Source organism: Puma concolor, chromosome C1 (assembly GCF_028749965.1).
Source record: "Puma concolor isolate L17-30 chromosome C1, mPumCon1.1.hap2, whole genome shotgun sequence".
NCBI classification, from domain to species: Eukaryota; Metazoa; Chordata; class Mammalia; order Carnivora; family Felidae; genus Puma; species Puma concolor.
Window position 1 is genome coordinate 92990260 of NC_141674.1, and position 23555 is coordinate 93013814.

The window sequence follows — 23555 nt, forward strand, 5'->3', positions numbered from 1 at the left end:
GTTATTATGTGTTCCCAAGGAAACCTCTATTTACCAGCACATATAGATAGAACTCGAAGTTACATCGTACTGCAACTGCCTGGGGACTTACCTGTGTCCTCTGGTAGACTGTAGCATATAAAACTGGGACAGCAACTCAGATCTCTAGGGCCTATTAAGGTGCTTGGTATATAACAGGCTCTCAACAAATCTTAGATAGTACCCAAATGTTATTGAAAAAGCCTGAAGCCTCCTCCTCTACCTACTGTCCTATCTCTTCTCATTCACTGACAAAAATCATAAAAAAATTTTAGTCACCCAGTTCTCATTACTACCTTTAATTTACTTCCCGGACCATTTGAATCTTAATTGGCCACCACCTTTTAAGGGGACTTCTCTTGCCAATGGTACCAATGACCTCCTAGACCTTCAAATAGATTCTTTTTAGTCTAAATCCTCTAGGAACGCTCTGCAGGCTTTCTGGAAACTCCCTCCTCTGTTCTCCAGGGACCATGGTGCGTGCGCACGCGCTCTCTCTCTCTCTCTCTCTCTCTCTCTCTCTCTCTCTCTCTCTCTCAATGTTCTGTTTGCGTATCTATGCTACCCTCCATTCATTTATAAGCCCCTGTTTGTCTTGTTCATTCCTATCTCTAGTACTGAGCATAGTGCCTGGCACACAGGTCTTAATAACTATAAATTTCGGGGCGTCTGGGTGGCGCAGTCGGTTAAGCGTCCGACTTCAGCCAGGTCACGATCTCGCGATCCGTGAGTTTGAGCCCCGCATCAGGCTCTGGGCTGATGGCTCAGAGCCTGGAGCCTGTTTCCAATTCTGTGTCTTCCTCTCTCTCTGCCCCTCCCCCGTTCATGCTTTGTCTCTCTCTGTCCCCCCAAAAAATAAATAAACGTTGAAAAAAAAAATTTAAAAAAAAACTATAAATTTCAAATGATTAAAACTCTTGGTTTTCAGGTCATCTCTCTTGATCTCCTCTTTCTTTGACTGTCTCAGGCACCTTCATAGGCTCCTCTTCTCCCATCTACCCATGAAATGTTGTTCAAAGTAACTCATTTTTATCCACCTCTGGGGCTTCAGCCATCAGAGAAAATACTCTAAATTCCACATGTTTTCAATCTTAACCTTTCACCTGAGCTAAGGCCGCCCTCCTCACCCTGTATATCTCACAGGCAATTCAAATAAAGACTCATTATCTCTTCCATTCCCAGCCTGCCCTCCTCCTGCTTCCAAAACTCAACCAATGGAATTAACATGCATCTAATTGTCCAAATTACATACCCCAAAGTCCCCTTAACTCTTCCCACTGCCTTTCCTCCCTGTCCTGTTGGGCAGCCAACTTTATCCACTACCAAACCCCCAGCCCCAAACTCCTGTACTCTGCCTCTGGGTCTTCTATTTCTTCCACCCTGAACACGGGAAAATCCTATTCATCTTATCCAGAAAGTCTCAACTTCACTTAATTGTTTCCTCTTCTGAGTTCTAGACAAATTGCTTCTTCATTCTGAACAAACACAACTTGATGCTAGATTTAGTTTTTAATGACTGCTTTATATATGTCTCTCACTAAGTTGTAAAATTCTTGAGGGCAGGTTTTTGGTTTTTTTGGTTTTTTTTTTTTAATTTTTTTTTCCAACGTTTATTTATTTTATTTTTGGGACAGAGAGAGACAGAGCATGAACGGGCGAGGGGCAGAGAGAGAGGGAGACACAGAATCGGAAACAGGCTCCAGGCTCCGAGCCATCAGCCCAGGGCCCGACGGGGCTCGAACTCACGGACCGCGAGATCGTGACCTGGCTGAAGTCGGCCGCTTAACCGACTGCGCCACCCAGGCGCCCCAGGTTTTTGGTTTTTTTGATCACTGGGTCTAGCCAATGACTGACATTTTAGGAAATTAAAAACTATTTTATACAAATGAATGCATGAATAAAAGAGTGAACTGAGAATGAGAAGCTCTTCAATTACAGCTTTCAGAGATTAGTGGGAGGGAATATTTGAGTTGAAAGGACAATTCAGTTTGAAAACACTAACTTTATGTATCCAAGTAGGCAAATATATTGTAATAACATATGCATGCCTATGGAAAGAAGGTAATTGCTATGCATCTAAGGAGGCTTTATTTTCAGGCTTTTCAGTTCTTTGTTATCAACAGCCACAATTTAAAAGGGAAGGTATTCTTTTAACCCTTCCTATAGTCTTTTATTCTAGGGATAGGAATTAAAGTATAAATAAGACAGGGCACCTGGGTGGCTCAGTTGGTTGAGCGTCTGACTTCCCCTAACGTCATGATCTAACAGTTCCTGAGTTCCAGCCGCTTGTCTGGCTGTGCTGACAGCTTGGAGCCTGGAGCCTGGAGCCTGCTTCTGATTCTGTGTCTCTCCCTCTTCCTCCACCCGTCCCCCCCCCCCCCCCGCCCCCCACCCCCCTTGTGTTCTCTGTCTCTCTCTCTCTCTCTCTCTCTCTCAAAAATAAATAAATAACTTCACATACATACATACATACATACATACATACATACACATAAAAGAGAAAATGTGTCCACAGCAGTTGAGTGCCTGGGCACTTGGTAGGCCCTCCACACATTTTAATCCCTTTCCTTTTTCCTACCTCGTCCTAATATTAGAAGCCTCTTGACTTCAGAATACGTAAAGGAAATCTTAGTTATAGGATTTCAATATGACGAAAGTAACGTCGTGGAGATTCTGATTAACCCTATTAACCCATGACTCTCAAACTCAAGAGGGGTGGAAAAAAATCACTGGAGGGGGAAGGGAGAAAGGAGGCGAAGCAAAAACTGAAAGAAGGCTGGGGGGAAGCTGTAGAAGGAAGCTCCATTTTGGTTGGGTTTTGTCTTTTTTTAACCCCAGAGAGGCGTGACGCTCTAACTGCCGTCGTGGGTCAATTTCCCGGCGAAGCGCCCGCCCGCCCCGAATTTCCTCGCCCGCCCTCCCGCTTCCGCCCGCGGTGCGCTGCTGGCCGCCGCCGCTGGGGGCGCCTCTGGCCCGGTTGGCGCTGAGGCGGCGGCGGCAACGGCAGTCCTCAAGTCTTCGCCTCTCTGGGCTCTCAGACGCGCGGCGGCGGCGGCGAGCTGCACACCGAAAAGGCGCCCACCGCCCAGGCGAGCTGCAGCACGACCGCTCCTCGCGGGCGGGCGGGGTCCGCGCCGCCGCGCTCCGGCCCGGGCTGCCGCGAGAGGCGGCGGCGGAGGCGGCGGCGGAGGCGGCGGCGGCCCCTGCCCCGGCTCCAGCCGGCCCGCTGCGCCCCCCGGCCGCGCCCCCGCGCGCAGCTCGCGGCCCTGGCCCTGGGGCTGCGCGGACCCGGGTCTCCGGCGAGCTGAGGCGGCGGCGCCGGCCCGCGCGCCCCTTGGGGCCGCCCCCGCATCCCGCTCGCCGGCGTCTGGCTCTCACGATGATGAAGAAGAAGAAGTTTAAGTTTAAGGTGGACTTTGAGCTCGAGGAGCTCTCCTCGGTGCCCTTCGTCAATGGGGTCCTCTTCTGCAAGATGCGGCTGCTGGACGGCGGCAGCTTCACCGCGGAGTCCCCCAGGTAACTCGCCCTCGGCGCCTCCCGAGCCGTTCCGCCTGCCCCGAAGGGGTTTGTTTCATGGGCAGCTTGTCTTTCCTTGGCCCGTTTACTTCAGGGGGAAAGCCAGCCTCGTGAGCTCCTCGTCCTCTAGGGACCCAGTCTGAAATCAGTCAGGAGTTTATTGATCTGCACAAAGTGCTTCGCAAATGGGTCCATCCCAGCTGGGCTTGGCTCCTGCTCTCCTGATTCCAGATGGTTCCTGGTATCTACTCTTCCCTCCTAAATTCTCTAGGAATGGGTGCAGTGGCCAGAAGGGAGAAAATGCTTCTGGTTTCTCTTAAGACATTTACGTATTTGTGAAATGCAAAGTGGAAATTGAACTGTTATTGAAACAGAAACAAAAATAACCCAAACCGCTTGCGTTCCAAGAGCCCTCGCTCTGAACAGAAACCTGTGCTTAGCATTAACTCCTTTTCTTTTGTTTCTTAGTGGGGGGGGGGGGGGGGGGGGAGGGTGTACTCAGAAGCCCAGGATGTGGCCAGGGTAGGCCTGATCAGGCTTGTCTTGACTTCAGTCAAGTGTTCCCTGGCAGATGAGACAACAGTCTGTGCCTCATCGGAGAGCTGCGTCTCCAGTTACGCGCTCAACACTCACTGAATTACCAGCCTTGAGGTGGCCACTAGTGGCTCTCAGTGTAAAGGACTTGGAACCAGAAGGAGAGCCCAGACCTGCGCTCATTTTGAAATGAACCCCAAGGCACTCTCAGGGAGAGTCGTTGGCAGATTGCGGACTGAAGTCAAGGGTGATAGTGTTCCTTAAGTAATTTAAGGTCTATTGGGTAGGTTGACAGATTTACCCTAAGGTAAGTGTTCTTTAAGAAAATAGGAAATTTACATAATTTTTAAAAATGAACTTTTAAGTTCCTGAGATCAAGAAAAGAGATTAACAATTAATACTTATTTTGCCTGAATTTACTGTTCATGAACTTTATTTTTACCCTAAAAAATATTCTGCTTTCTTTTGATCTGTCATCCCTATTAATGTAAAGAGAATAATAGGTTGTGAAATTGGGGCCAGAAGATTGTCTACAGTGGCAACACTGAAGCCTGTAGAAGCCAGAAAATGTAATGTCTAGTTGGCCAAAGCCAAGGATTTATAAAACATTATTGACTCTCAGAATTAAAAAAAACAGTTAGCCAAGGATACTTTTAAAAATTAAACTGATGACAAATCTTTTGTGGCTATTCAGCTAATTAATTACACTGCAATCATTTTAACACACTGGTAGGAGAACAGTGTAACTTAAAATGGTGCACCAGCTATTGTACCAGCTCCTAAAGTGTTGAAAAACCAAAGCCAATTCTTGAATGTCCTGTAGGTACAAATGACTGTCTTATCCTGGATCTTACCCTGTTTGCTGCAGGGTCACATGCCCCACTAATGGCTGTTAGACCAGCTCTTCTGGGCCAGTGATGACACCTGGTGGTCAGGGTACTACTTCTCTCTTAACTCTTTCCTCCCTCAGATTATTGATTTGGCTTGCTACTGACAAATCCGTTATTTCAGTGTTGCAGGTAATCATTTATTCAGCGAATACATGTAAATTGGGTCCTTTAAGCTTATTACCTTATTTCATTCTCACAGAAAACCTGTGAGGTAGGGATTCACATTTTATGAATGAATAAACCGAGACTCAGGTTAACTTTCCCAAGGCATCCACATGTGGTAAGTGAAATGCCAAGATCTTGATATGGGTCTGTCTGATTTCAGATTGATGCCAGATGAAGGAGAAAAGTGTGCTGTGCTGAGTAGGGAGCTTCCTAATGGTTTTAACAAGCAAGGGGTATAATTTGATTTCTAATTTGCAAGAGTTGGAAAGGAAAAAGCAGAGTATCCTGGGTTAAATTTACCCCCTTCTCTTCCAACAAAAATGTGACCTTAATGAAAATCAGTAGGGTTGAGAATAGTGCTCTATGTGGCCAAATAAAAACCCCTTTAGTTTGGAGGGAAATGATTCATAAGGAGCCTGTGCCTTGTTAGGGAGAGGTAGTTTGTGTAAAGCTAAGAGCAAGGATTTAGGATAAGACAGATCTGAGCCTAAATCCTGACTCCACTGTGGTAAACCTGGGTAGGTTACTCAGCCTCTCAAAGATTGCATCTACAAAATAGAAACCATCACTGGCATATGGGGTTGTTGTGAGGATTTAGTAAGTTGATGTACCAAAAACAGATATCACAGTGCTCTAGCACCCAATTGACATTTAAAGAGAAGACGAGGAGCTTGTCTGAGAGGGTTTGCTTCCTTTAGATGTTGATACTTAACTCCTTTATCCTGACAATTACAAAAGTGTTGGTTTGAAAACGATACCTTAGGGGCGCCTGGGTGGCTCAAATAGTTAAGTGTCGGACTTCGGCTCAGGTCATGATTTCGCGGTCTGTGAGTTCAAGCCCCGCATCAGGCTCTGTGCTGACAGCTCAGAGCCTGGAGCCTGCTTCAGATTCTGCGTCTCCCTCTATCTCTCTGCCCTTCCCCCACTCACGCTCTCTCTCTCTCAAAAATAAATAAACATTAAAAAAAATTGAAAAATGTACCTTATTCTACAAGAGGAGAAAAAAACCTGAAATATCTAAAGGATGTAAATTATTTTTAAATTACCTAATTTTTAATTATTGGGTACCAGGCTAGGCATTGCATCTGTAATTAAATGCTAGAATTTAATTTTTTTAAATAACTTTATGTGCCTCCTATAAATCAAATATGGCTAACACTGTAACATTTCTCGCATAAAAAATATGAAATTGGGGCACCTGGGTGGCTCAGTCGGTTGGGCATCCAACTTCAGCTCAGGTCATGATTCATAGTTCCTGAGTTCGAGCCCTGATTGGGCTCTGTGCTGACAGCTCAGAGCCTGGAGTCTGCTTCCAATTCTGTGTCTCCCTCTCTCTGGCCCTCCCCTGTTCACGCTCTGTCTCACTCTCTCAAAAATAAATAAACATTTTTTAAAAATATATGAAATTAACTTCATAGAAAAGGGTTAACATAGCAGGCCCGAGACTAATTTCTTAAAAAGACCTGCTTACAATGTTTTTGCTGGCATCAGGGAACTTGAATGGTCATCAGTTCCCTACACTGATGTAAAACTTTAGAGTGTCTCACTGTGCCTAGACTACAATGTGATTTATGCTGAATACTTTCTAGGAGTCTGGAGTTTTGGTTTGTGCCAGGGGAAGGGTGGCTATATGACCAGTCACCAAATGAGCTTCCTTGGTAGATGACAGGTGTTGCCACAGTTTGATGCCAGAGAAACTGTGTTCTGGGTGACTCCACTGGGAAGACTTAGAAACTTGCCCATGGTTTCCAAGGACTTTGGTCCATGAACCTTTTCCCTTTACTGATTCTGCTTTGTGTCCTTTCACTATAATAAATCTTAGAAATGAGCATGACTATATGCTGAGTCTTATGAGTCTTCCCAGTGGATCACTCAACCTGGGGATATTCTTGGAGACCCCTGATGCATGAATGTACATAAAATAATAATTCATTTTTTTAGAGAAAAGCCTTAGAGGTACATATCAAATTATAAATATATTTAGCTTTATACAGAAATTAAAGATGCAGATCATTCATTGCTCACCAAATATTAATTGAGCGTTTACCAGGTTTCTAACTGTGTATCAGGGGCTCTGAGAAGGACAACAAATAAAAATGCCCATAAATGAATTAGCTCTACTTAATGAAATTAGATCATAGATGTATAATTGCTCACCAGTAGGAGACAGTATGATTTAGTGGCTAATCAATGGGTGAGACAGTATATGAGTGTTGTTGAAATTCTGTAGGTAGAGGATTTATTTGCAGCTGAAATGGTTACTGAAAACTATATTGGCTTTTCAGCTGAGCATGCCAGGAGGATGAATTTGCATTGACAAGGAAGTGAGGGTGAGAGGGCAGCTTGAGCAGGTTATCAGTAGGAGCTGGTGACAGATCAGCTTGATTGCAGAGAGAGTTCACACCGAACAGAAGCAAAGATAAAGACTTTGAAACCATTACAAAGAGTTTGCTTTCCACTGCTCATTGGATAAAAGTCAATTTGAGATTCTTGCACTAAGGTGTAATGTGATTAAAATGGTATTGAAGATGGCTAGCGGGCTGATGTTTGTCAGATTCAAGTGGGGATAGACTAGAAGTGGGGAGACAAAGTAGGAGTCTGTTAAAATAACCCAGGAAGGAGCTAATAAGAACCTGAACTTGGAGGTTGTTCTATATAAGTAACTGATAAAATGATAATGCTATGACAAATGCCCTTATGACATGACAAAGAAGTCCAGAAGAATCTTTGTTTCATTTTGTTTTGTTGAGGTATATCGTGGTGTATTTGAGGTGTATTTGTTGATAGAATACTGTGGGGGGAGGATATGAAGAGGTAGGTTTTATGTTTAACACACAACATTGAGGTGACAGTGAGCCTGATAAGCACTTAGAGAAATTTATTGTAGATTTCTTAGGTTCTGTTCTATTGCAAATAAGGCTGCTTACTAAACTTTTCATCTAGAATTTCCTTACACTGTTTTGCCTTTTTAAAGATTAGTAGTGAAAATTAATTTTAGAAGGATCCAGTTTCTCCTGGGAAAGTGTGCTTAGTGAAGGGGTTAGAAATAATATAAAGACCAGAATGTGTTTATTTGTGATAAATGTTATTAAAATTGTCAGATTTTACATATCATAATAAATAAAACATTCAGATAACACTTTGTATGATTACAGTAATCTAATAAACTGAAACCCAATTATTGCCTAATAAAATATTTTTGAACCTTTCAAAAAGACAGAAAATTACATTATTTAAATCTTTTAAGAGCGTGCTTCCTTTGTAAAAGCATTTAAATCTCTTGAGGTTTCTTAAGACTGTGAGAACAAGTTTCATTTCTGGTCTGCTTTAATAAAGGAATAAGAAGAAAATTTTCCTGCATTTTTAGGATTCCCAAGTTTGCCATATTTTGTTCAGCTTTTTCTGTGCTCATCGCTAAATACTTCTCTAAGTTTCACATGAGCCTGTGGCAAAAACCATGTGAATTCAGGGAGTGTCTGGGAAGCTAATGAGCACATCTGTGTGTTGGATCTTTTACTCTGTAAACAAGCTGAAGGGATTTCTTCTCTTTGGCCAGAGTATGTCTTCATGTTTTCAAGATTTTAGTTCACTGTGCATTGTGTACTTATTTTTAGTAATTTTTTTCCATATTGCAAAAGTGAGAGATTCTTATGAAAAATTTAGAAAATAGACGGGTGCCTGGGTGGCTCAGTAGGTTGAATGTCCGACTTCAGCTCAGGTTGTGATCTCATGGTTGGGTTTGTGGATTCAAGCCCCACATGGGGTTTTGCAACGACAGTGCAGAACCTGCTTTGGATTCTATCTCCCTCTAAAAAAATAAACATTTAAAAATTTTTTTTAAAAATTTAGGAAATAGAAAAGCAAAAAGAAAGAACAAAAGTTGCATATAAAGGACCAACTAGAAAGTATCGCTATTATATTTTGGTATATAACATGGGAGTCTTTATTTATACACACCCACAGATCACATCACATCACATACTTTTTTAAAATCCAAAATAATATCATAATGTACTTAATATGTTTTTCCCTTAATGTATCTTCCCATATCATTACATATTCAATTACAAAATATTTTTTAATAGGTTGTATATCATTCATTCCATTGTATGGATCTCCATGGTTAATTGAACCATGCCTCTTTTGAAATAGTCTTTATTCTATGCTACCTTTTTTTTTTTTAAGTTTATTTATTTATCTTGAGAGAGTGCCCAGGAGTGGGGCGGGGCTTGGGGGGGTGAGGGGCGCAGAGAGAAAATCCCAGGCAGGCTCTGCACCATTAGCACAGAGCCCCTTATGGGTCTCAAAACCACAAACCGTAAGATCATTACCTGAGCTGAAACCAAGAGTCAGATGCTTAACCGACTGAGCCACCCAGGTGCCTCTCTCTGCTATCTTTTTAATTAATACTTTTATGAACACACTACAGTGAGCATCATTAAAACCAAATTTTGTGCACATCCATCATTATTTTTTAGGACTAATACTTAGAAATGGAATTACTGAATCAAAGGGAATGCAGATTTCTAATGCCCTTGATGAATTATCAACTTGCCCTTCAGTACATTAAGTTGACTTTTTAAGGTAAAAAATACTAATGATTAGCAAATATGAAAAATAACCAGTATTAGAAATGCTGTTTGGCCATATGGCACAGAATTCTATTTTTTCATATATAATTCACATATATATCATATTAGTTTCAGGTGTACCACATAGGGATTTGACATTTGTATACATTGCAAAGTGGTCACCACAATAAGTCTAATTACCATTTGTCACCTTACAAAGTCAATACTCTATTATTGACTATATTTCCCATGCTGTATACTACATCCCCATGATTTATTTATTTTATAACTGGAAGTTTGTACTTCTGAATACCTTTCACTCATTTCGCATCCTCCCAACCCTTTCTCTCTAACAACCACCAGTCTGTTCCCTATATCTATGAGTCTGGGTTTTATTTAAAAAAATTTTTTTTACCATTTTCATTTATTTTTGAGAGACAGAGACAGAGCGTGAGCAGGGGAGGGGCAGAGAGAGAGGGATACATAGAATCCGAAGCAGGTTCCAGGCTCTGAGCTGTCAGCATAGAGCCCGACACAAGGCTGGACCCCACGAACCATGAGATCATGACCTGAGCTGAAGTTGGATGCGCAACCAACTAACCCACCCAGGTGCCCCTTGTTTTGTTTTTTAGTTTCAATATGTAAGTTAAATCATACAGTATTTGTCTTTCTTTGTCAGATTTATTTCTTTTATTATAATACAAGATCCATCCATTGTGCCATTGCCACAAAATGGCAAGAAATCATTCTTCTTTATGACTGAATAATATTCCATTATATATGTATACCATATCTTTATCCATTCAGCCATCAATGGACACATCAATAGACACATGTTTCTATTACCTTGGCTATAGTAAATAATGCTGTAGTGAACATAGGGTGAGTATATCTTTTTGAATTAATATTTTTTTCTTCAGATAGATAGCCAGTAGTGAAATTGCTGGATCATATGGTAGCTCTATTTTTAATTTTTTGAGGAATCTCCATACTGATTTCCATAGTGGCTGCACCAATTTACGTTCCCACCAGTAGGGTTCCCTTTTCTTCACATCCTCCCTAATACTTGTTATTTCTTGTCTTTTTGATAATAGTTATTCTTAAAGGTGTAACGTATTTCGTTGTGGTTTTGATTTGCATTTCCCTGATGATTCGTGATGTTGAGCATCTTTTCATGTGCCTGTTAGCTATCTGTATGTCTTCTTTAGAAAAACATCTATTTAAATCCTCTGCCTATTTTTTTTTTAGTTTTTATTTGAATTCCAGTTAGATAACATAGAGTGTATTATTGGTTTCAGGTATACAACAAAGTGATTCTGCACTTCCATACAACACTTGGTGCTTATCAAAACAAGTGTGCTTCTTAATCCCCATCACCTATTAAACACATCCCCCCACCCACCTTCCCTCTGGTAACCATCAGTTGGTTCTCTGTATTAAGAGTCTATTCTTGGTTTGCCTCTCTTTTCTTTTTCTCTTTGCTCATTTATTTTGTTTCTTAAATTACACATATGAGTGAAATCATATGGTAATTTGTCTTTCTCTGACTTATTTTGCTTAGCACAATACTCTCTAGCTCCATCCATGTCCTCACAAATGACAAGATTTCATTGTAGATATGTCTCTTGAAGCAAAGGAAACAAAAGCAAAAATAAACTATTGGGACTTGATCAAGATAAAAAGCTTCTGCACAGCGAAGGAAACAATCAGCAAGACTAAAAGGCAGCCTACAGAATGGGAGAAGATATATGCAAATGACATATCTGATGAAGGGCTAGTGTCCAGAATATATAAAGAACTTATGAAACTCAACCCCCTAAAGACAAATAATCCAATTTAAAAATGGGCAGAAGACATGAACAGACATTTCTCCAAAGAAGACATGCAGATGGCTAACAGACACATGAAAAGATGCTCAACATCACTAATCATCAGGGATATACAAATCAAAACTACAATAAGATATCACCACACACCTATAAGAATGGCTAAAATCAACAACACAAGAAACAACAGGTGGTGGTGAGGATGTGGTGAATGGGGAACCTTCTTGCACTGTTGGTGGGAATGCAAACAGGTATGGCCATTGTGGAAACAGTATGGAGGTTCCTCAAAAAATTAAAAACAGAACTACCCTACGATCCAGCAGTTGAACTATCAGGTATTTACCCAAGGAATACAAAAATACCAATTCAAAGGGGTACATGCACCCTGATGTTTATAGCAGCATTGTCTATAATAGCCAGATTATGGAAACAGCCCAAGTGTCCATTGACTGATGAATGGATAAAAAAAGATGTGTGTCTACACACACACACACACACAGGAATATTACTCAGCCATGAATAAAATGAAATATGTGCCTATTTTTTTAATCTTTAAAAAAATTTTAATGTTTGTTTATTTTTGAGAGAGAGCACAGGGAAGGGCAGAGAGAGAGAGAGGGACAGAGGATCTAAGCCAGCTCTGTGCTAACAGCAGAGAGCCTGATATGGGGCTTGAAATCATGAACCGTGAGATCATGACCTGAGCTAAAGTCGAACACTTAATCAACTGAGCCACCCAGGCACCCCTCTCTGTCTATTTTTAATTTGATTGTTTGTCTATTTATTATTGAGTTGTATGAATCCTTTATATATGGGATATTAATCTCCTTATTGGATATATGACTTGCAAATATCTATTCCCATTCAGTAGGTTGCATTTTCATTTTGTTGGTTTCCTTTGCTGTGCAGAAGCTTTTTAGTTAAGATTGTCCCATTTGTTTATTTTTGCTTTTGTTTCTTTTGCTTTTGGAGTCAGATCAAAAAACATCACTTGGACCAATGTAAAGAAGTTTACCACTTATGTTTTCTTCTAGGAGTTTTATGATTTCAGGTTTAACATTCAAGTCTTTAGTCCATTTTGAGTTGATTTTTATGTATGGTATAAGACAGTGGTTCAGTTCATTTTTTTGCAGGTGGCTGTCCAGTTTTCCAAACACCATTTATTGAAGTGACTGTCCTTTCCCCATTGTATATTCTTGCCTCCTTTGTCCTAATATTTTTTATTTATTTATTTAGAGAGTGCATTTGAGGGAGGGACAGAGAGAGAGGAAGAGAGAATCCCAAGCAGGCTCTGCACTGTCAGCGCAGAGCCCAATATGGGGCTTGAACTCACAAACCGGGAGATCATGACCTGAGCCAAAGTCAAGACGCTTAACTGACTGAACCATCTAGGTAGTCCTCCTTTGTTCTAAATTAATTGAATATATATGCATGGGTTTATTTCTGGGCTCTCTATTCTTTTTCACTCATCTGTGTGTCAGTTTTATGTCAGTGTCATAGTGTTCTGATTACCACAGCTTTGTAGTATAGTTTGAAATCAAGTAGTGTGATACCTTTGGCTTTGTTCTTCTTTGTCAATGTTATTTTTGCTATTCAGGATCTTTTGTGGTTCCATACAAATTTTAGAATTATTGGTTTCAGTTCTGTGAAAAATGTATTTGGGATTTAATAGGGATTACATTGAATCTGTAGATTGCTTTGAGTAGTATGGACATTTAAACAGTATTAATCCAGAGGTGCCTGGGTGGCTCAGTTAAGCATCCAACTTCAGCTCAGGTCATGATCTCACAGTTCGTGGATTTGAGCCCCGCATCAGGCTCTGTGCTGACTGCTTGCTCAGAGCCTGGAGGCTGCTTCAGATTCTGTGTCTCCTACTCTCTCTGTTCCTCCCCACTTGCACTCTGTCTCACTCTCTCAAAAATAATAAAATAAATGTAAAAAAATTTTTTTTTAATTTAAACAATATTAATCTAGTCCATGAGCCTAGAATATCTTTACACTTTTTTATGTCATCTTCAGTTTCTTTCATCAATGTCTTATACTTTTCAGTTTTTAGGTCTCTTGATTCTTGGTTAAATTTATGTCTAGGTAACTTACTCTTTTTCCTAAAATTTATTTATTTTTTTGAGAGAGAGAGAGAGAGAGAGAGAGAGAGAGCATAAAGGGGGATGGGGGCAGCAGAGAGGGAGAGAGAAGGAGAATCCCAAGAAAGCCCCACGCTCAGCATGGAGTCCAGCGTGGGGCTCCATCCCACAACCCTGGGATCATGACCTGAGCTGAAATCAAGAGTTGTACACTCAACTAACTGAGCCAGCTAGGCGCCCCTATTTTATTCTTTTTTATAGAATTGTAAATGGGATTATTCTCTTGATTTCTCTTTCTGCTACTTTGTTGTTGGTGTATGGAAATGCAACAGATTTTTGTGTATTAATTTGCATCCTGCAGCTTTACTGAATTCGTTTATTAGTACTGTCTTTTGGTACAATCTTTAATGCTTTCTATATGTAGTATCATGTCATCCGCAAATAGTGTCATCTGCAAATGTGACAATTTCACTTCATTTCCAAATTATATGCCTTTTATTTCATTTTCTTGCATAATTTTTGTGGCTAAGCCTTCCAATGCTGTGTTGAATAAAAGTAGGGATAGTGGGCATCCTTGTCTTGTTCCTGATCCTAAAGGAAAAGCTTTTAGATTTTCACTGTTTAGTATGACAGCTGTGATTTTGTCAGTTATGGTCTTTATTATGTTGAGGTACTTTCCCTTTATACCCAATTTGTTGAGAGTTTTTATCTTGAGTGAATGTTGCATTTTGTCAAATGCTTTTTCTGCATTTATTGAGATGATTGTATGCTTTTTATCTTTTATTTTGTTAATGTGGTACATAATGTTGATTGATTTACAGGTATTTAACCATCCATGCATCCCTGAAATAAATCCCATTTATTTGATCTTGGTATATGATCCGTTTAATGTATTGTTGAATTCATTTTGTTAGTATTTTGTGAGTGTAGTGCAGCTATGATCATCAGGAATATTGGCCTGTAATTCTATTTTTGTGTGCAGTATCATTATGTCATTTTGATATCAGGGTAGTGCTGGCCTCATAAAATGAGTTTAGGAGCTTTCCCTCTTCAGTGTTTTTTGTTTGTTTTGTTTTTAAGAGTTTGGGAAGGGGGCGCCTGAGTGACTCAGTTGGTTAAGCATCCCACTCTTGATTTCAGCTCAGGTCATGATCTCATGGTTCATGGGATCAAGCCCCGCATTGGGTTCCTTGCTGATAGCGAGAAGCCTGCTTGGGATTCTCTCTCTCCCTCTCTCTGCCCTTCCCCTGCTTGCGTGCTCTCCCCCCGCCCTTCTCCAAAAATAAATAAACTTTTAAAAAATAGTGTTTAAAGAGTCTGGGAAAGATAGGTATTCAATCTTTGAATTTTTGGTAGAATTCACCAGTGAAACCATCTGGTCCTGGACTTCTGTTTGTTGAGAGATTTTTGATTATTGATTTGATCTCTTTAGTAGTAATCAGTATGTTCAGAGTTTCTATTTCTTCATGATTCAGTCTTGGAAGATTGTAAACTTCTAGGAATTTATCCATTTCTTCTGCGCTGTCCAATTTGTTGTCATATAATTGTTCTTAGTATCCTCTTGTGATCCTTCATATTTCTGAGAAGTTGTAACTTCTCCCTTTTAATTTCTGAATTTATTTGAGCCATCTTTCTTTTTTCTCTTGGGGAATCTAGCTAAAGGTTTGTCAATTTTATTTACCTTTTCAAAGAACCAGCTCTTAGTTTCATTGACCATTTGTCTTTTTAAGTCTCTCTTTTATTTATCTACTCTGATCTTTGTTATTTCCTTCTTTCTCCTAACTTTGGGCTTCATGTGTTCTTCTTTGTCTTGTTTCTTTAGGTGTAAAGTTAAAGTGTTTATTTGATATTTCTCTTATTTCTTGAGGTATTGCTATGAAATTTGTCTCTTAGAACCTCTTTTACTGTATCACACAGATTTTGGTATGTTATATTTCTGCTTTCATTAGTCTTTAGATATTTTGTTATTTCTCCTTTGATTTCTTCGGTGACTTAGTAGTTGTTCAGTAATATGTTGTTTAATCTCCATGTACCTGTAGTTGTTCCAGTTTTCTTCTTGTGATTTCTAGTTTTATACCAGTGTGGTCAGGAAAGATGAGTGATATTATTTCAGTCCTCTTGACTTTATTGAGATTTGTTATGTGGCCTAGAATGTGATTTGATCCTGGAGAATGTTTCCTAGGTACTTGAGAAGAATGTGTATTCAGATGCTTTTGGATGGAATATTCTGTATATATCTATTAAGTCCATCTGGTCTAACATGTCATTTAAAGCTAATATTTCCTTATGGTTTTCTACGTAGGTAATCTATCCATTGATGTAATTGGGGTGTTAAAATTCCATATTATTATTATGTTGCTATCAATTGGCCCTTTAGGTCTTTTAATATTTGCTTTAGATATTTTGGTGCTTTTATGTTGGGTGTATTTATATTTATAAATGTTGTATCTTTTTGCTGGTTTGTGATCTTAATCATTTTTGCTTTAAACAGACGATTCTGAAGTCTATTTTGTCCAATATGAGTATAACTACACCAGCTTTCTTTTTGTTTTCATTTGCATGGAACATCTTTTTTCATCCCTTCGCTTTCAGTCTGTGTGTGCCCTTCTAATTTTTTTTTTCAACGTTTTTATTTATTTTTGGGACAGAGAGAGACAGAGCATGAACGGGGGAGGGGCAGAGAGAGAGGGAGACACAGAATCGGAAACAGGCTCCAGGCTCCGAGCCATCAGCCCAGAGCCTGACGCGGGGCTCGAACTCACGGACTGCAAGATCGTGACCTGGCTGAAGTCGGACGCTTAACCGACTGCACCACCCAGGCGCCCCTGTGTGTGCCCTTCTAAAGTGAGTCTCTTGTAGGTGGTATATAGATGTGTCTTGTTTCTTAATCCATTCATCTAATCTACATCTCTTGATTGGACAACTTAGTCCAATTTACATTTAAAGCAATTATTGGTAGATCTTGTTGCAATTTTGTTAAGTGTTTTCTGGTTGTTTTTGTAGTTCCTCTCTTCCTTTCTTGTTCTTTCTCTTTTCCCTTGTGGCTTGATGACTTTCTTTAGTGTTGTGTTAAATTCCTTCCTCCTTTTCTTTTGTGTATTTGCTATAAGTTCTTGCTTTGTGGTTACCATGAGGCTCACATATATCATCCTATGTATATAGCAGTCTACTTTAAGTTGAAAGCAACTTAAATTTGAACACATTCCAAAACTCTACATTTTTTATTCTCCCCTGACACATTTTATGCTTTTGGTGTCACTTTTTACATCTTTTTGTTTTATGTATCCCTTAGCTAATTATTATAGTTTTTAATTTTACTACTTTTGTCTTTTAGCCTTTTAGTAGCCTTATAAGCTATTAGTCCACTACCTTTACTATATATTTACCTTTTCCAGTGAGATTTTTACTTTCATATGTTTTCTTGTTATTAATTAATGCCATTTCTTTTCAGCTTAAAGAAGTCTCTTTAATATTTCTTATAAGGCCATTTTAATAGAGATGGACTTCTATAGCTTTTGCTTGTCTGGAAAACTCTTTCTCTCTCCTTCAAATCTAAATGATAACCTTGCTGGGTAGAGTATTCTTGGTTTGAAGTTTTTTCCTTTCAGCACTTTGATACTTTATGCTACTCCCTTTTGACCTGCAGAGTTTCTGCTGATAGCCTCATGGGGTTTCCTTTGTACATAACAATTTGTTTTTCTCTTCCTGCTTTTAAGATTCTCTCTTTAACTTTTGACATTTTAATCATGTGTCTTGGTAGCATCTTTGGGTTCATTTTATTTGGAACTGTCTGGGCACCCTGGACCTGGACATCAGTTTCCTTTCCTAGGTTAGGGAATTTTTCAGCCATATTTCTTCAGGTAAGTTTTCTGCCCCTTACTCTCTTTCTTCTCTCTATAAGACCCCAGAAATGCAAATGTTATTCCACTTGATGTTGTCCTAGATGTTCCTTAAATTATCTTTATTTTTTAAATTCTTATTTCTGTTTGCTCTTCTGTTTGGGTGAGTTTCATTGCTTTATCTTCCTCCTCACTGATCAATAGTTCTACTTCACCAAGTCTACTGTTGAATTCCTCTTGTATATTTTTCAGTTCAGCTGTTGTATTCTCCACCTCTGTGACTTCTGTTTGGTACTTTTTAAATATATTTTCTATCTCTTTGTTGAAGTTCTCACTGTGTTCATTCTTCTGAGTTTGGTGAGTGTCTTTATGACGATTACTCTGAATTTTTTTATCAGGTACATTACTTATCCCTGTATCATTTAGGCCTTTTTCTGAGGTTTTGCCTTGTTTTTTTATTTGGAACGTGTTTCTTTGACTCCTTATTTTACTTGACTCCCTGTTTATGTGTATTAGGTGACACAGCTCCCTCTCTGTCTTGAAGGAATGGCCTTGTGTAGGTGATAATCCTTGTCATTCAACTTTGCCCTAACTCTTGACTATCTCTCAAACCTTTGTGATTGTCTAAGCCACCTGATTTATTATTCTTGATATTCCCATGTTGAGGTTGTGCCAATACCTGTTAGTGATCCAAGGGGAGGAATCTCATTTAGCATCTAGTTTCAGACTGGAAGCCAGACCCTCAGGCAGGAGCTTTTAAAGTTTGAAAATATATACAATCTTATGGAGCCACAGTCATAATCTATATTAGCCTCCAGACCAGGAGATCTTGAGGTATTCCCTGGGCAACAGTTGCAAAAATCTGGGAAGGCTCGTTGAGCCGTAGCAAGGTGAGTGGCATGCACAAGGGTGGTATTTTCCTGCTTACATTCCCTGATAGGCCTCATTAGCCTCTAGATGTATAGGAAACCTGAAGCCTATGCCTTGAGCTGAAGCTCCAGGCTAAGTAAATAGGCCTTTTTCACAGGAAGACTAGAGTTGTGTTTCAGTCTGCTGTCTTTGTAGTCCCCAGGTCATGATGGCCTGCCAAGAGCTGTCTTTTGGACTATTACAGTCCCATGGAGCTCTGGAACACCAGTCCTCTTGACCAGCAGTGTCAGATAATCAACAGACATCCCCTATATGGATTGCACGTGCCCCCTGGCTTTAGTAAAGGAGCTGGAAAATCTAGGGGGTAGGACATGCTCCCCAGTGTTAGAAAAGCAACAGGAAAATGTCTTAACCTCATGTATTCATATGATTCAGCAGTGTAGCAAGTGAGTGAGTGCCTGGTCCATGCACATACACAGGCTTTAGGCTTGGGAGTAGGAGGATGCCCCAACTACTTGCACTTTCCAGCCCCAGCTGGGGGGTGGGGGGTTGGAACAGCCGGTGCTGGCATACTGTAGCTATGGAGTGGGAGAACTCCACAACTGTATGTGCTCTCTGGTCTAAGCAGGTGAGAAGTAAGCATGACTGCTTACCCAACTCATCCTAGCAAAGCAGTTCTATATCTAAGGTCACCCACCTGTGCTAGTAGTCTATGTGAAGAGTGCCACAGTGGTTTCTGCCAGTGCCTTCATATCTAGGAAGCATCTAAACTAGCCTCCGTTCCTCCACCCAGTGCCCCCAGATCAGCAAATGAATCTCCTTCACACAAAACCTCAGTTCTTTTCAAACTGCTGTTTTTCACTGGGTCTCAGGGTGAGTAAGGATGTACATGAGCTCTCCAAGAGGGGAGTCATAGTATCCTACAGCACTTTGGGACCCCCAGACATCAGTCCTGTTGGTTTTACAAGCCAGACATTTTGGGTCTTGTCTTCATGGTTCATATTCCAGGGGCTGCAGAGCCCATTGTGGAGTACCAACCCCTGACACCTCCAGAAGAGTGCCTATCTGGTGAGATCCCTCTCTCTTATGTGTCACCACACCAGGGGTGGGTTTTTTTGTGAGACTGTGTCTCTGCCTCTCCTACCCATCTTGATGTGGTCCTCTTTTCCTTTGTTGTGGAGAGTACTTCATCTTGTTTTCAGATCTTTATCAGAAATGATCCATATGTAGCTATAGATGTGATGTTTCTGTGGGAAGAGGTGAGTTTGGGATCTTCCTATGCTGACATCTTGGACAACCCCCCCCATCACAGAGGGTTTTTTTTTTAATTAATTTATTTTTTAATTCCAGTACAATTAACATACAGTGTTAGTTTTATGTGTACAATATAGTGATTCATCCATTCTATATGCAGCTCAGTGCTCATTATAAGTGTACTCTTCATCCCCTTCACCTGTTTTACTTGTCCCCCCCCACCCACCTCCCCTCTAGTAACCACCAGTATGTTCTCTATAGTTAAGACTGTTTTTTGTCTTTTTTCTTCGTTTTGTTTCTTAAATTCCACATAATTAAATCATATAGTATTCCTCCAGTCATTCACTAACTTATTTCCCTTATTTCACATTATACTCTCTAGAACCATCCATGATTTCATTCTTTTTTATAGCTGAATAATATTCCATCTTCTTTATGCATTTCATCACATCTTTATCCCCCATGTCTTCTTTTGTCAATCAGTGGACCCTTGAGCTGCTTCTGTAATTTGGCTATTGTAAATAATGCTGCAGTAAACCTAATGGTGCATGTATCTTTTTGAATTAGTGTTCTCATATTCTTTGGGTAAATACCCAGTAGTGCAATAACTGGACATAGTTCTATTTTTAATTTTTTGAGGAACCTCTATGTTGTTTTCTGTAGTGGCTGTACCAGTTTGCATTCTCACCAGCAATGCAAACACTAGGGTTCCTTTTTATCCATATCCTTACCAATGTTTGTTTCTTGTGTTTTTTTATTTTAGCCATTCTGACCGGTGTGAGGTGATCTCTCATTGTGATTTTGATTTGCATTTCCCTGATAAGTGATACTGAGCATCTTTTCATGTGTCTCTTGGCCATCTGTGTGTCTTCTTTGGAAAAATGTCTTTTCATGTCCTCTGCCTATTTTTATTGGATTATTTGGGGAAGGGGTATTGAGTTGTATAAGTTATTTATACATTCTGGATACTAGCCCCTTATCAGATACATCATTTGCAAATATCTTCTTCCATTCAGTACACTGTCTTTTGTTTGGTTGATTTTTTTCCTTTGCTGTGAAGAAGTTTTATTTTGATGTAATGCCAATAGTTTATTTTTGGTTTTGTTTCCTTTGCCTTAGGAGACATGTCTAGAAAAATGTTGCTACAATCGATGTCAGGAAAATTACTGCCTGTGCTCTCTTCTAGGAGTTTTATGGTTTCAGGTCTCACATTTGGGTTTTTAATCCATTTTGAGTTTATTTTTGTGTATGATGTAAGGAAGTAGTTCAATTTCATTCTTTTGCATGTAGCTGTCCAGTTTTCCCAATACCATTAGTTGAAGAGTCTACCTTTTTCCCATTGCATGTTCTTGTCTCTGTCAAAGATTAATTGACATTAATTAATTAATCATGGGTTTACTTTTGGGTCCTCTATTCTGTTCCATTGATTTGTCTGTTTTTGTGCCAATACCATACTGTTTTGATTACTACTGCTTTATAGTATATCTTGATATCTGGGATTGTGATTCCTCCAGTTTTGTTCTTCCTTTCCAGATTACTTTGGCTACTCACAGTATTTTGTGGTTCCATACAAATTGTAGGATTATTTTTTCTAGTTCTGTGAAAAATGTTGTTGGTATTTTGGTAGGGATTGCATTAAATCTGTAGATTGCTTTGTATAGCTGGGACATTTTAACAATGTTTTTTCTCCTGATCGATGAGCATGGAATATCTTTCCATTTGTGTCATTTTCAATTTCTTCCATCTGTGTTTTATAATTTTTAAAGTACAAGTCTTTTAAAGTACAAGTCTTTAGTTAAGTTTATTACTAGGTACTTTATTTTGTTGGTACAGTTGTAAATGTGATTGTTTTCTTAATTTCTTTTCTGGTTCATTATCAGTGTATAAAAATGCAACAGATTTCTGTGTATTGATTTTATATCCTGCAACTTTAGTGAATTAATTTATCAGTTCTAGTAGTTTTTGGTGGAATCTTTAGGATTTTCTATGTAAAGTATCATGTCATCTGCAAATGGTGACATTTTACTTCTTCCTTACCAATTTAGATGCCTTTTATTTCTTTTTCTTGCCGCATTGCTATGGCTAGGACTTTCAGTACTATGTTGAATAAAAGTGGTGAAAGTGGACATCCTTGTCTTGTTGCTGATCTTAGGAAAGCTTTCCGCTTTTCACCATTGAGTATGTGTCACAAAATTCTTTATACCCTGACCAGAAATGGGGTCATCTATTCACATTATTAGAATATCTTACATTATTACAATGCTATATTGTAATAATGATAGCTAACATTTTTTAGTGCTTTTCCCATGTGCCAGAAACTTTTCTAAGCCTTTATATCCTCAAAATACCCCTAGTAGGAAGGTACTATTATTACATTATTACTGTTGTTACTTTTGCTTATACCTGAGAAAACAGAACTGCAAAGAGGCACTGGAAGTTATAGTTAATAAGCAATAGAGCTAGGAGGCAGTTTGGTTCTAGGGTACACTCTTGATCACTAAATTTTGCTGCCTTTCAAGTTTTATGTTTTCTCATTTTTATATTCTAACAAAATTGTAGGTAAATATATATAGTATGACTTTTTCTGAATGCTAGTCTCAGAAAACTGGTTCCAATATGTGACACCACTAAACAGGTCACTGGACCTGGCCCCTCTAAATTTGCCCTAAGATTATTGTATATCAGACATAAGAAACATAGTACTAATACATATGTTTCTTTTTTCAAGGTGTGGTTTTCTAGTACGAAGTCCTCAAAATTCAGTCTCATTACTGGATAGTTGTGCCTTATAACAACATTATTAATATCATTTTAACCAGTAAGTTGATATTCACTGTTGCATCTCTAAGTCTTGCACAGTAAACAGTTCATAAATATTTATCAAGAGAATGCAGATATTTAGAGAAAGCATCTGTCATATCTTTGCTAAGGATGACAAATACACAGAGACCCCCAAATTAAATATATAGGGAAGTCATTTAGGGAAGTATATGCTGTCCTATGTACATGGCTTATAAAAAATTAGTGTTCAGTTTGGGGTGTCAGCCTTTGAGGGATACTATGTGAGATCCAAAGAAATTTGTTAAGATTCTGAGGAATCTTGAATTATGTTAACAATGGGGGACTAGGGTGAGACTCGAGAGAAAATGATAGTCTTCAAATACTAAAACAAAAAAAGTGTGTATGTGAGTGTGTGTATGTGTGTGTGTATTTTACATTCTTAATTTTATTTAATTCTGGTAAAATCCCTTTTAAAGAGATGCTGCCTCCTATTGGGTTTGGATATACATTAGATGCTATAACATGTATATTGAAAAATAATAAGTGGTTTAAAACATATAGACGTTTGTTTTTCTCTCATATAAATTCCAAGCTGATGTGGTGGCTCTGCTCTGTCAAGTTGTCAGGGGCCCTGACTTTATCTTGTTGCTCTGTCATACCCAGGGTATTGTTCTCATCCACAGGGTCTAAGTTGGTTCACCCCACATCCGAATTCTAGCCACTAGGAAAAAGGAAAGGGGAAGAGGAGGTCCCTGTTGCAAATAGCGCATTGACCAGAACTTAAGCAGAAAGCCACACCTAGCCCCAAGAAAGGTTGAGAAATATAGTCTTTCTTGGGTGTCCGTGTACTCAGAAAAAGGTTCAATTATGGTAAAGAAAAGGGAGGACAGATATCAGGGTACAGCTAGCCTCTGTCACACCACTTTTTTAGAAATGAGAAAGTTGATCCTCAGAAAAAGCAACATAATTTGTTCAAGGTCACAAATCACTTAAATGAGAGACATTTGAAAGACTATCTCATAAAGAGGGAATAGACTTATGCTGGGTGCATCAGAGGACAGAACATAGGACCAATGGAGACGTGTTAAAGAAGGCATGTCTCTATCCAGTATGACATTAGAAAAGTAATCTCTAACATTTAGAAGAATATAGTAGTAAATAGGCTACCTCAGTCTCTGGTCCATTTGTCAGGGATATTGTCCTTCAT

General features: G+C 39.4%; 1 protein-coding gene across 4 annotated transcripts in view; it reads left to right on the plus strand.

Annotated features, from left to right (window-relative positions):
- Nucleotides 1-2994: 2994 nt before the first annotated feature.
- EEIG2 (EEIG family member 2) overlaps nucleotides 2995-23555 on the plus strand; it is a 94197-nt gene continuing 73636 nt past the window's right edge. For all 4 annotated transcript variants that reach the window (XR_015254944.1, XR_015254943.1, XR_015254945.1 and 1 more), the window contains exon 1: nucleotides 2995-3534. Coding sequence is in view for 1 of the 4 variants with exons in the window: in XM_086717727.1 (XP_086573853.1) it covers nucleotides 3398-3534 (137 nt within the window). In the remaining 3 variants the exon portion in view is untranslated. The remainder of the gene's footprint in view (nucleotides 3535-23555) is intronic.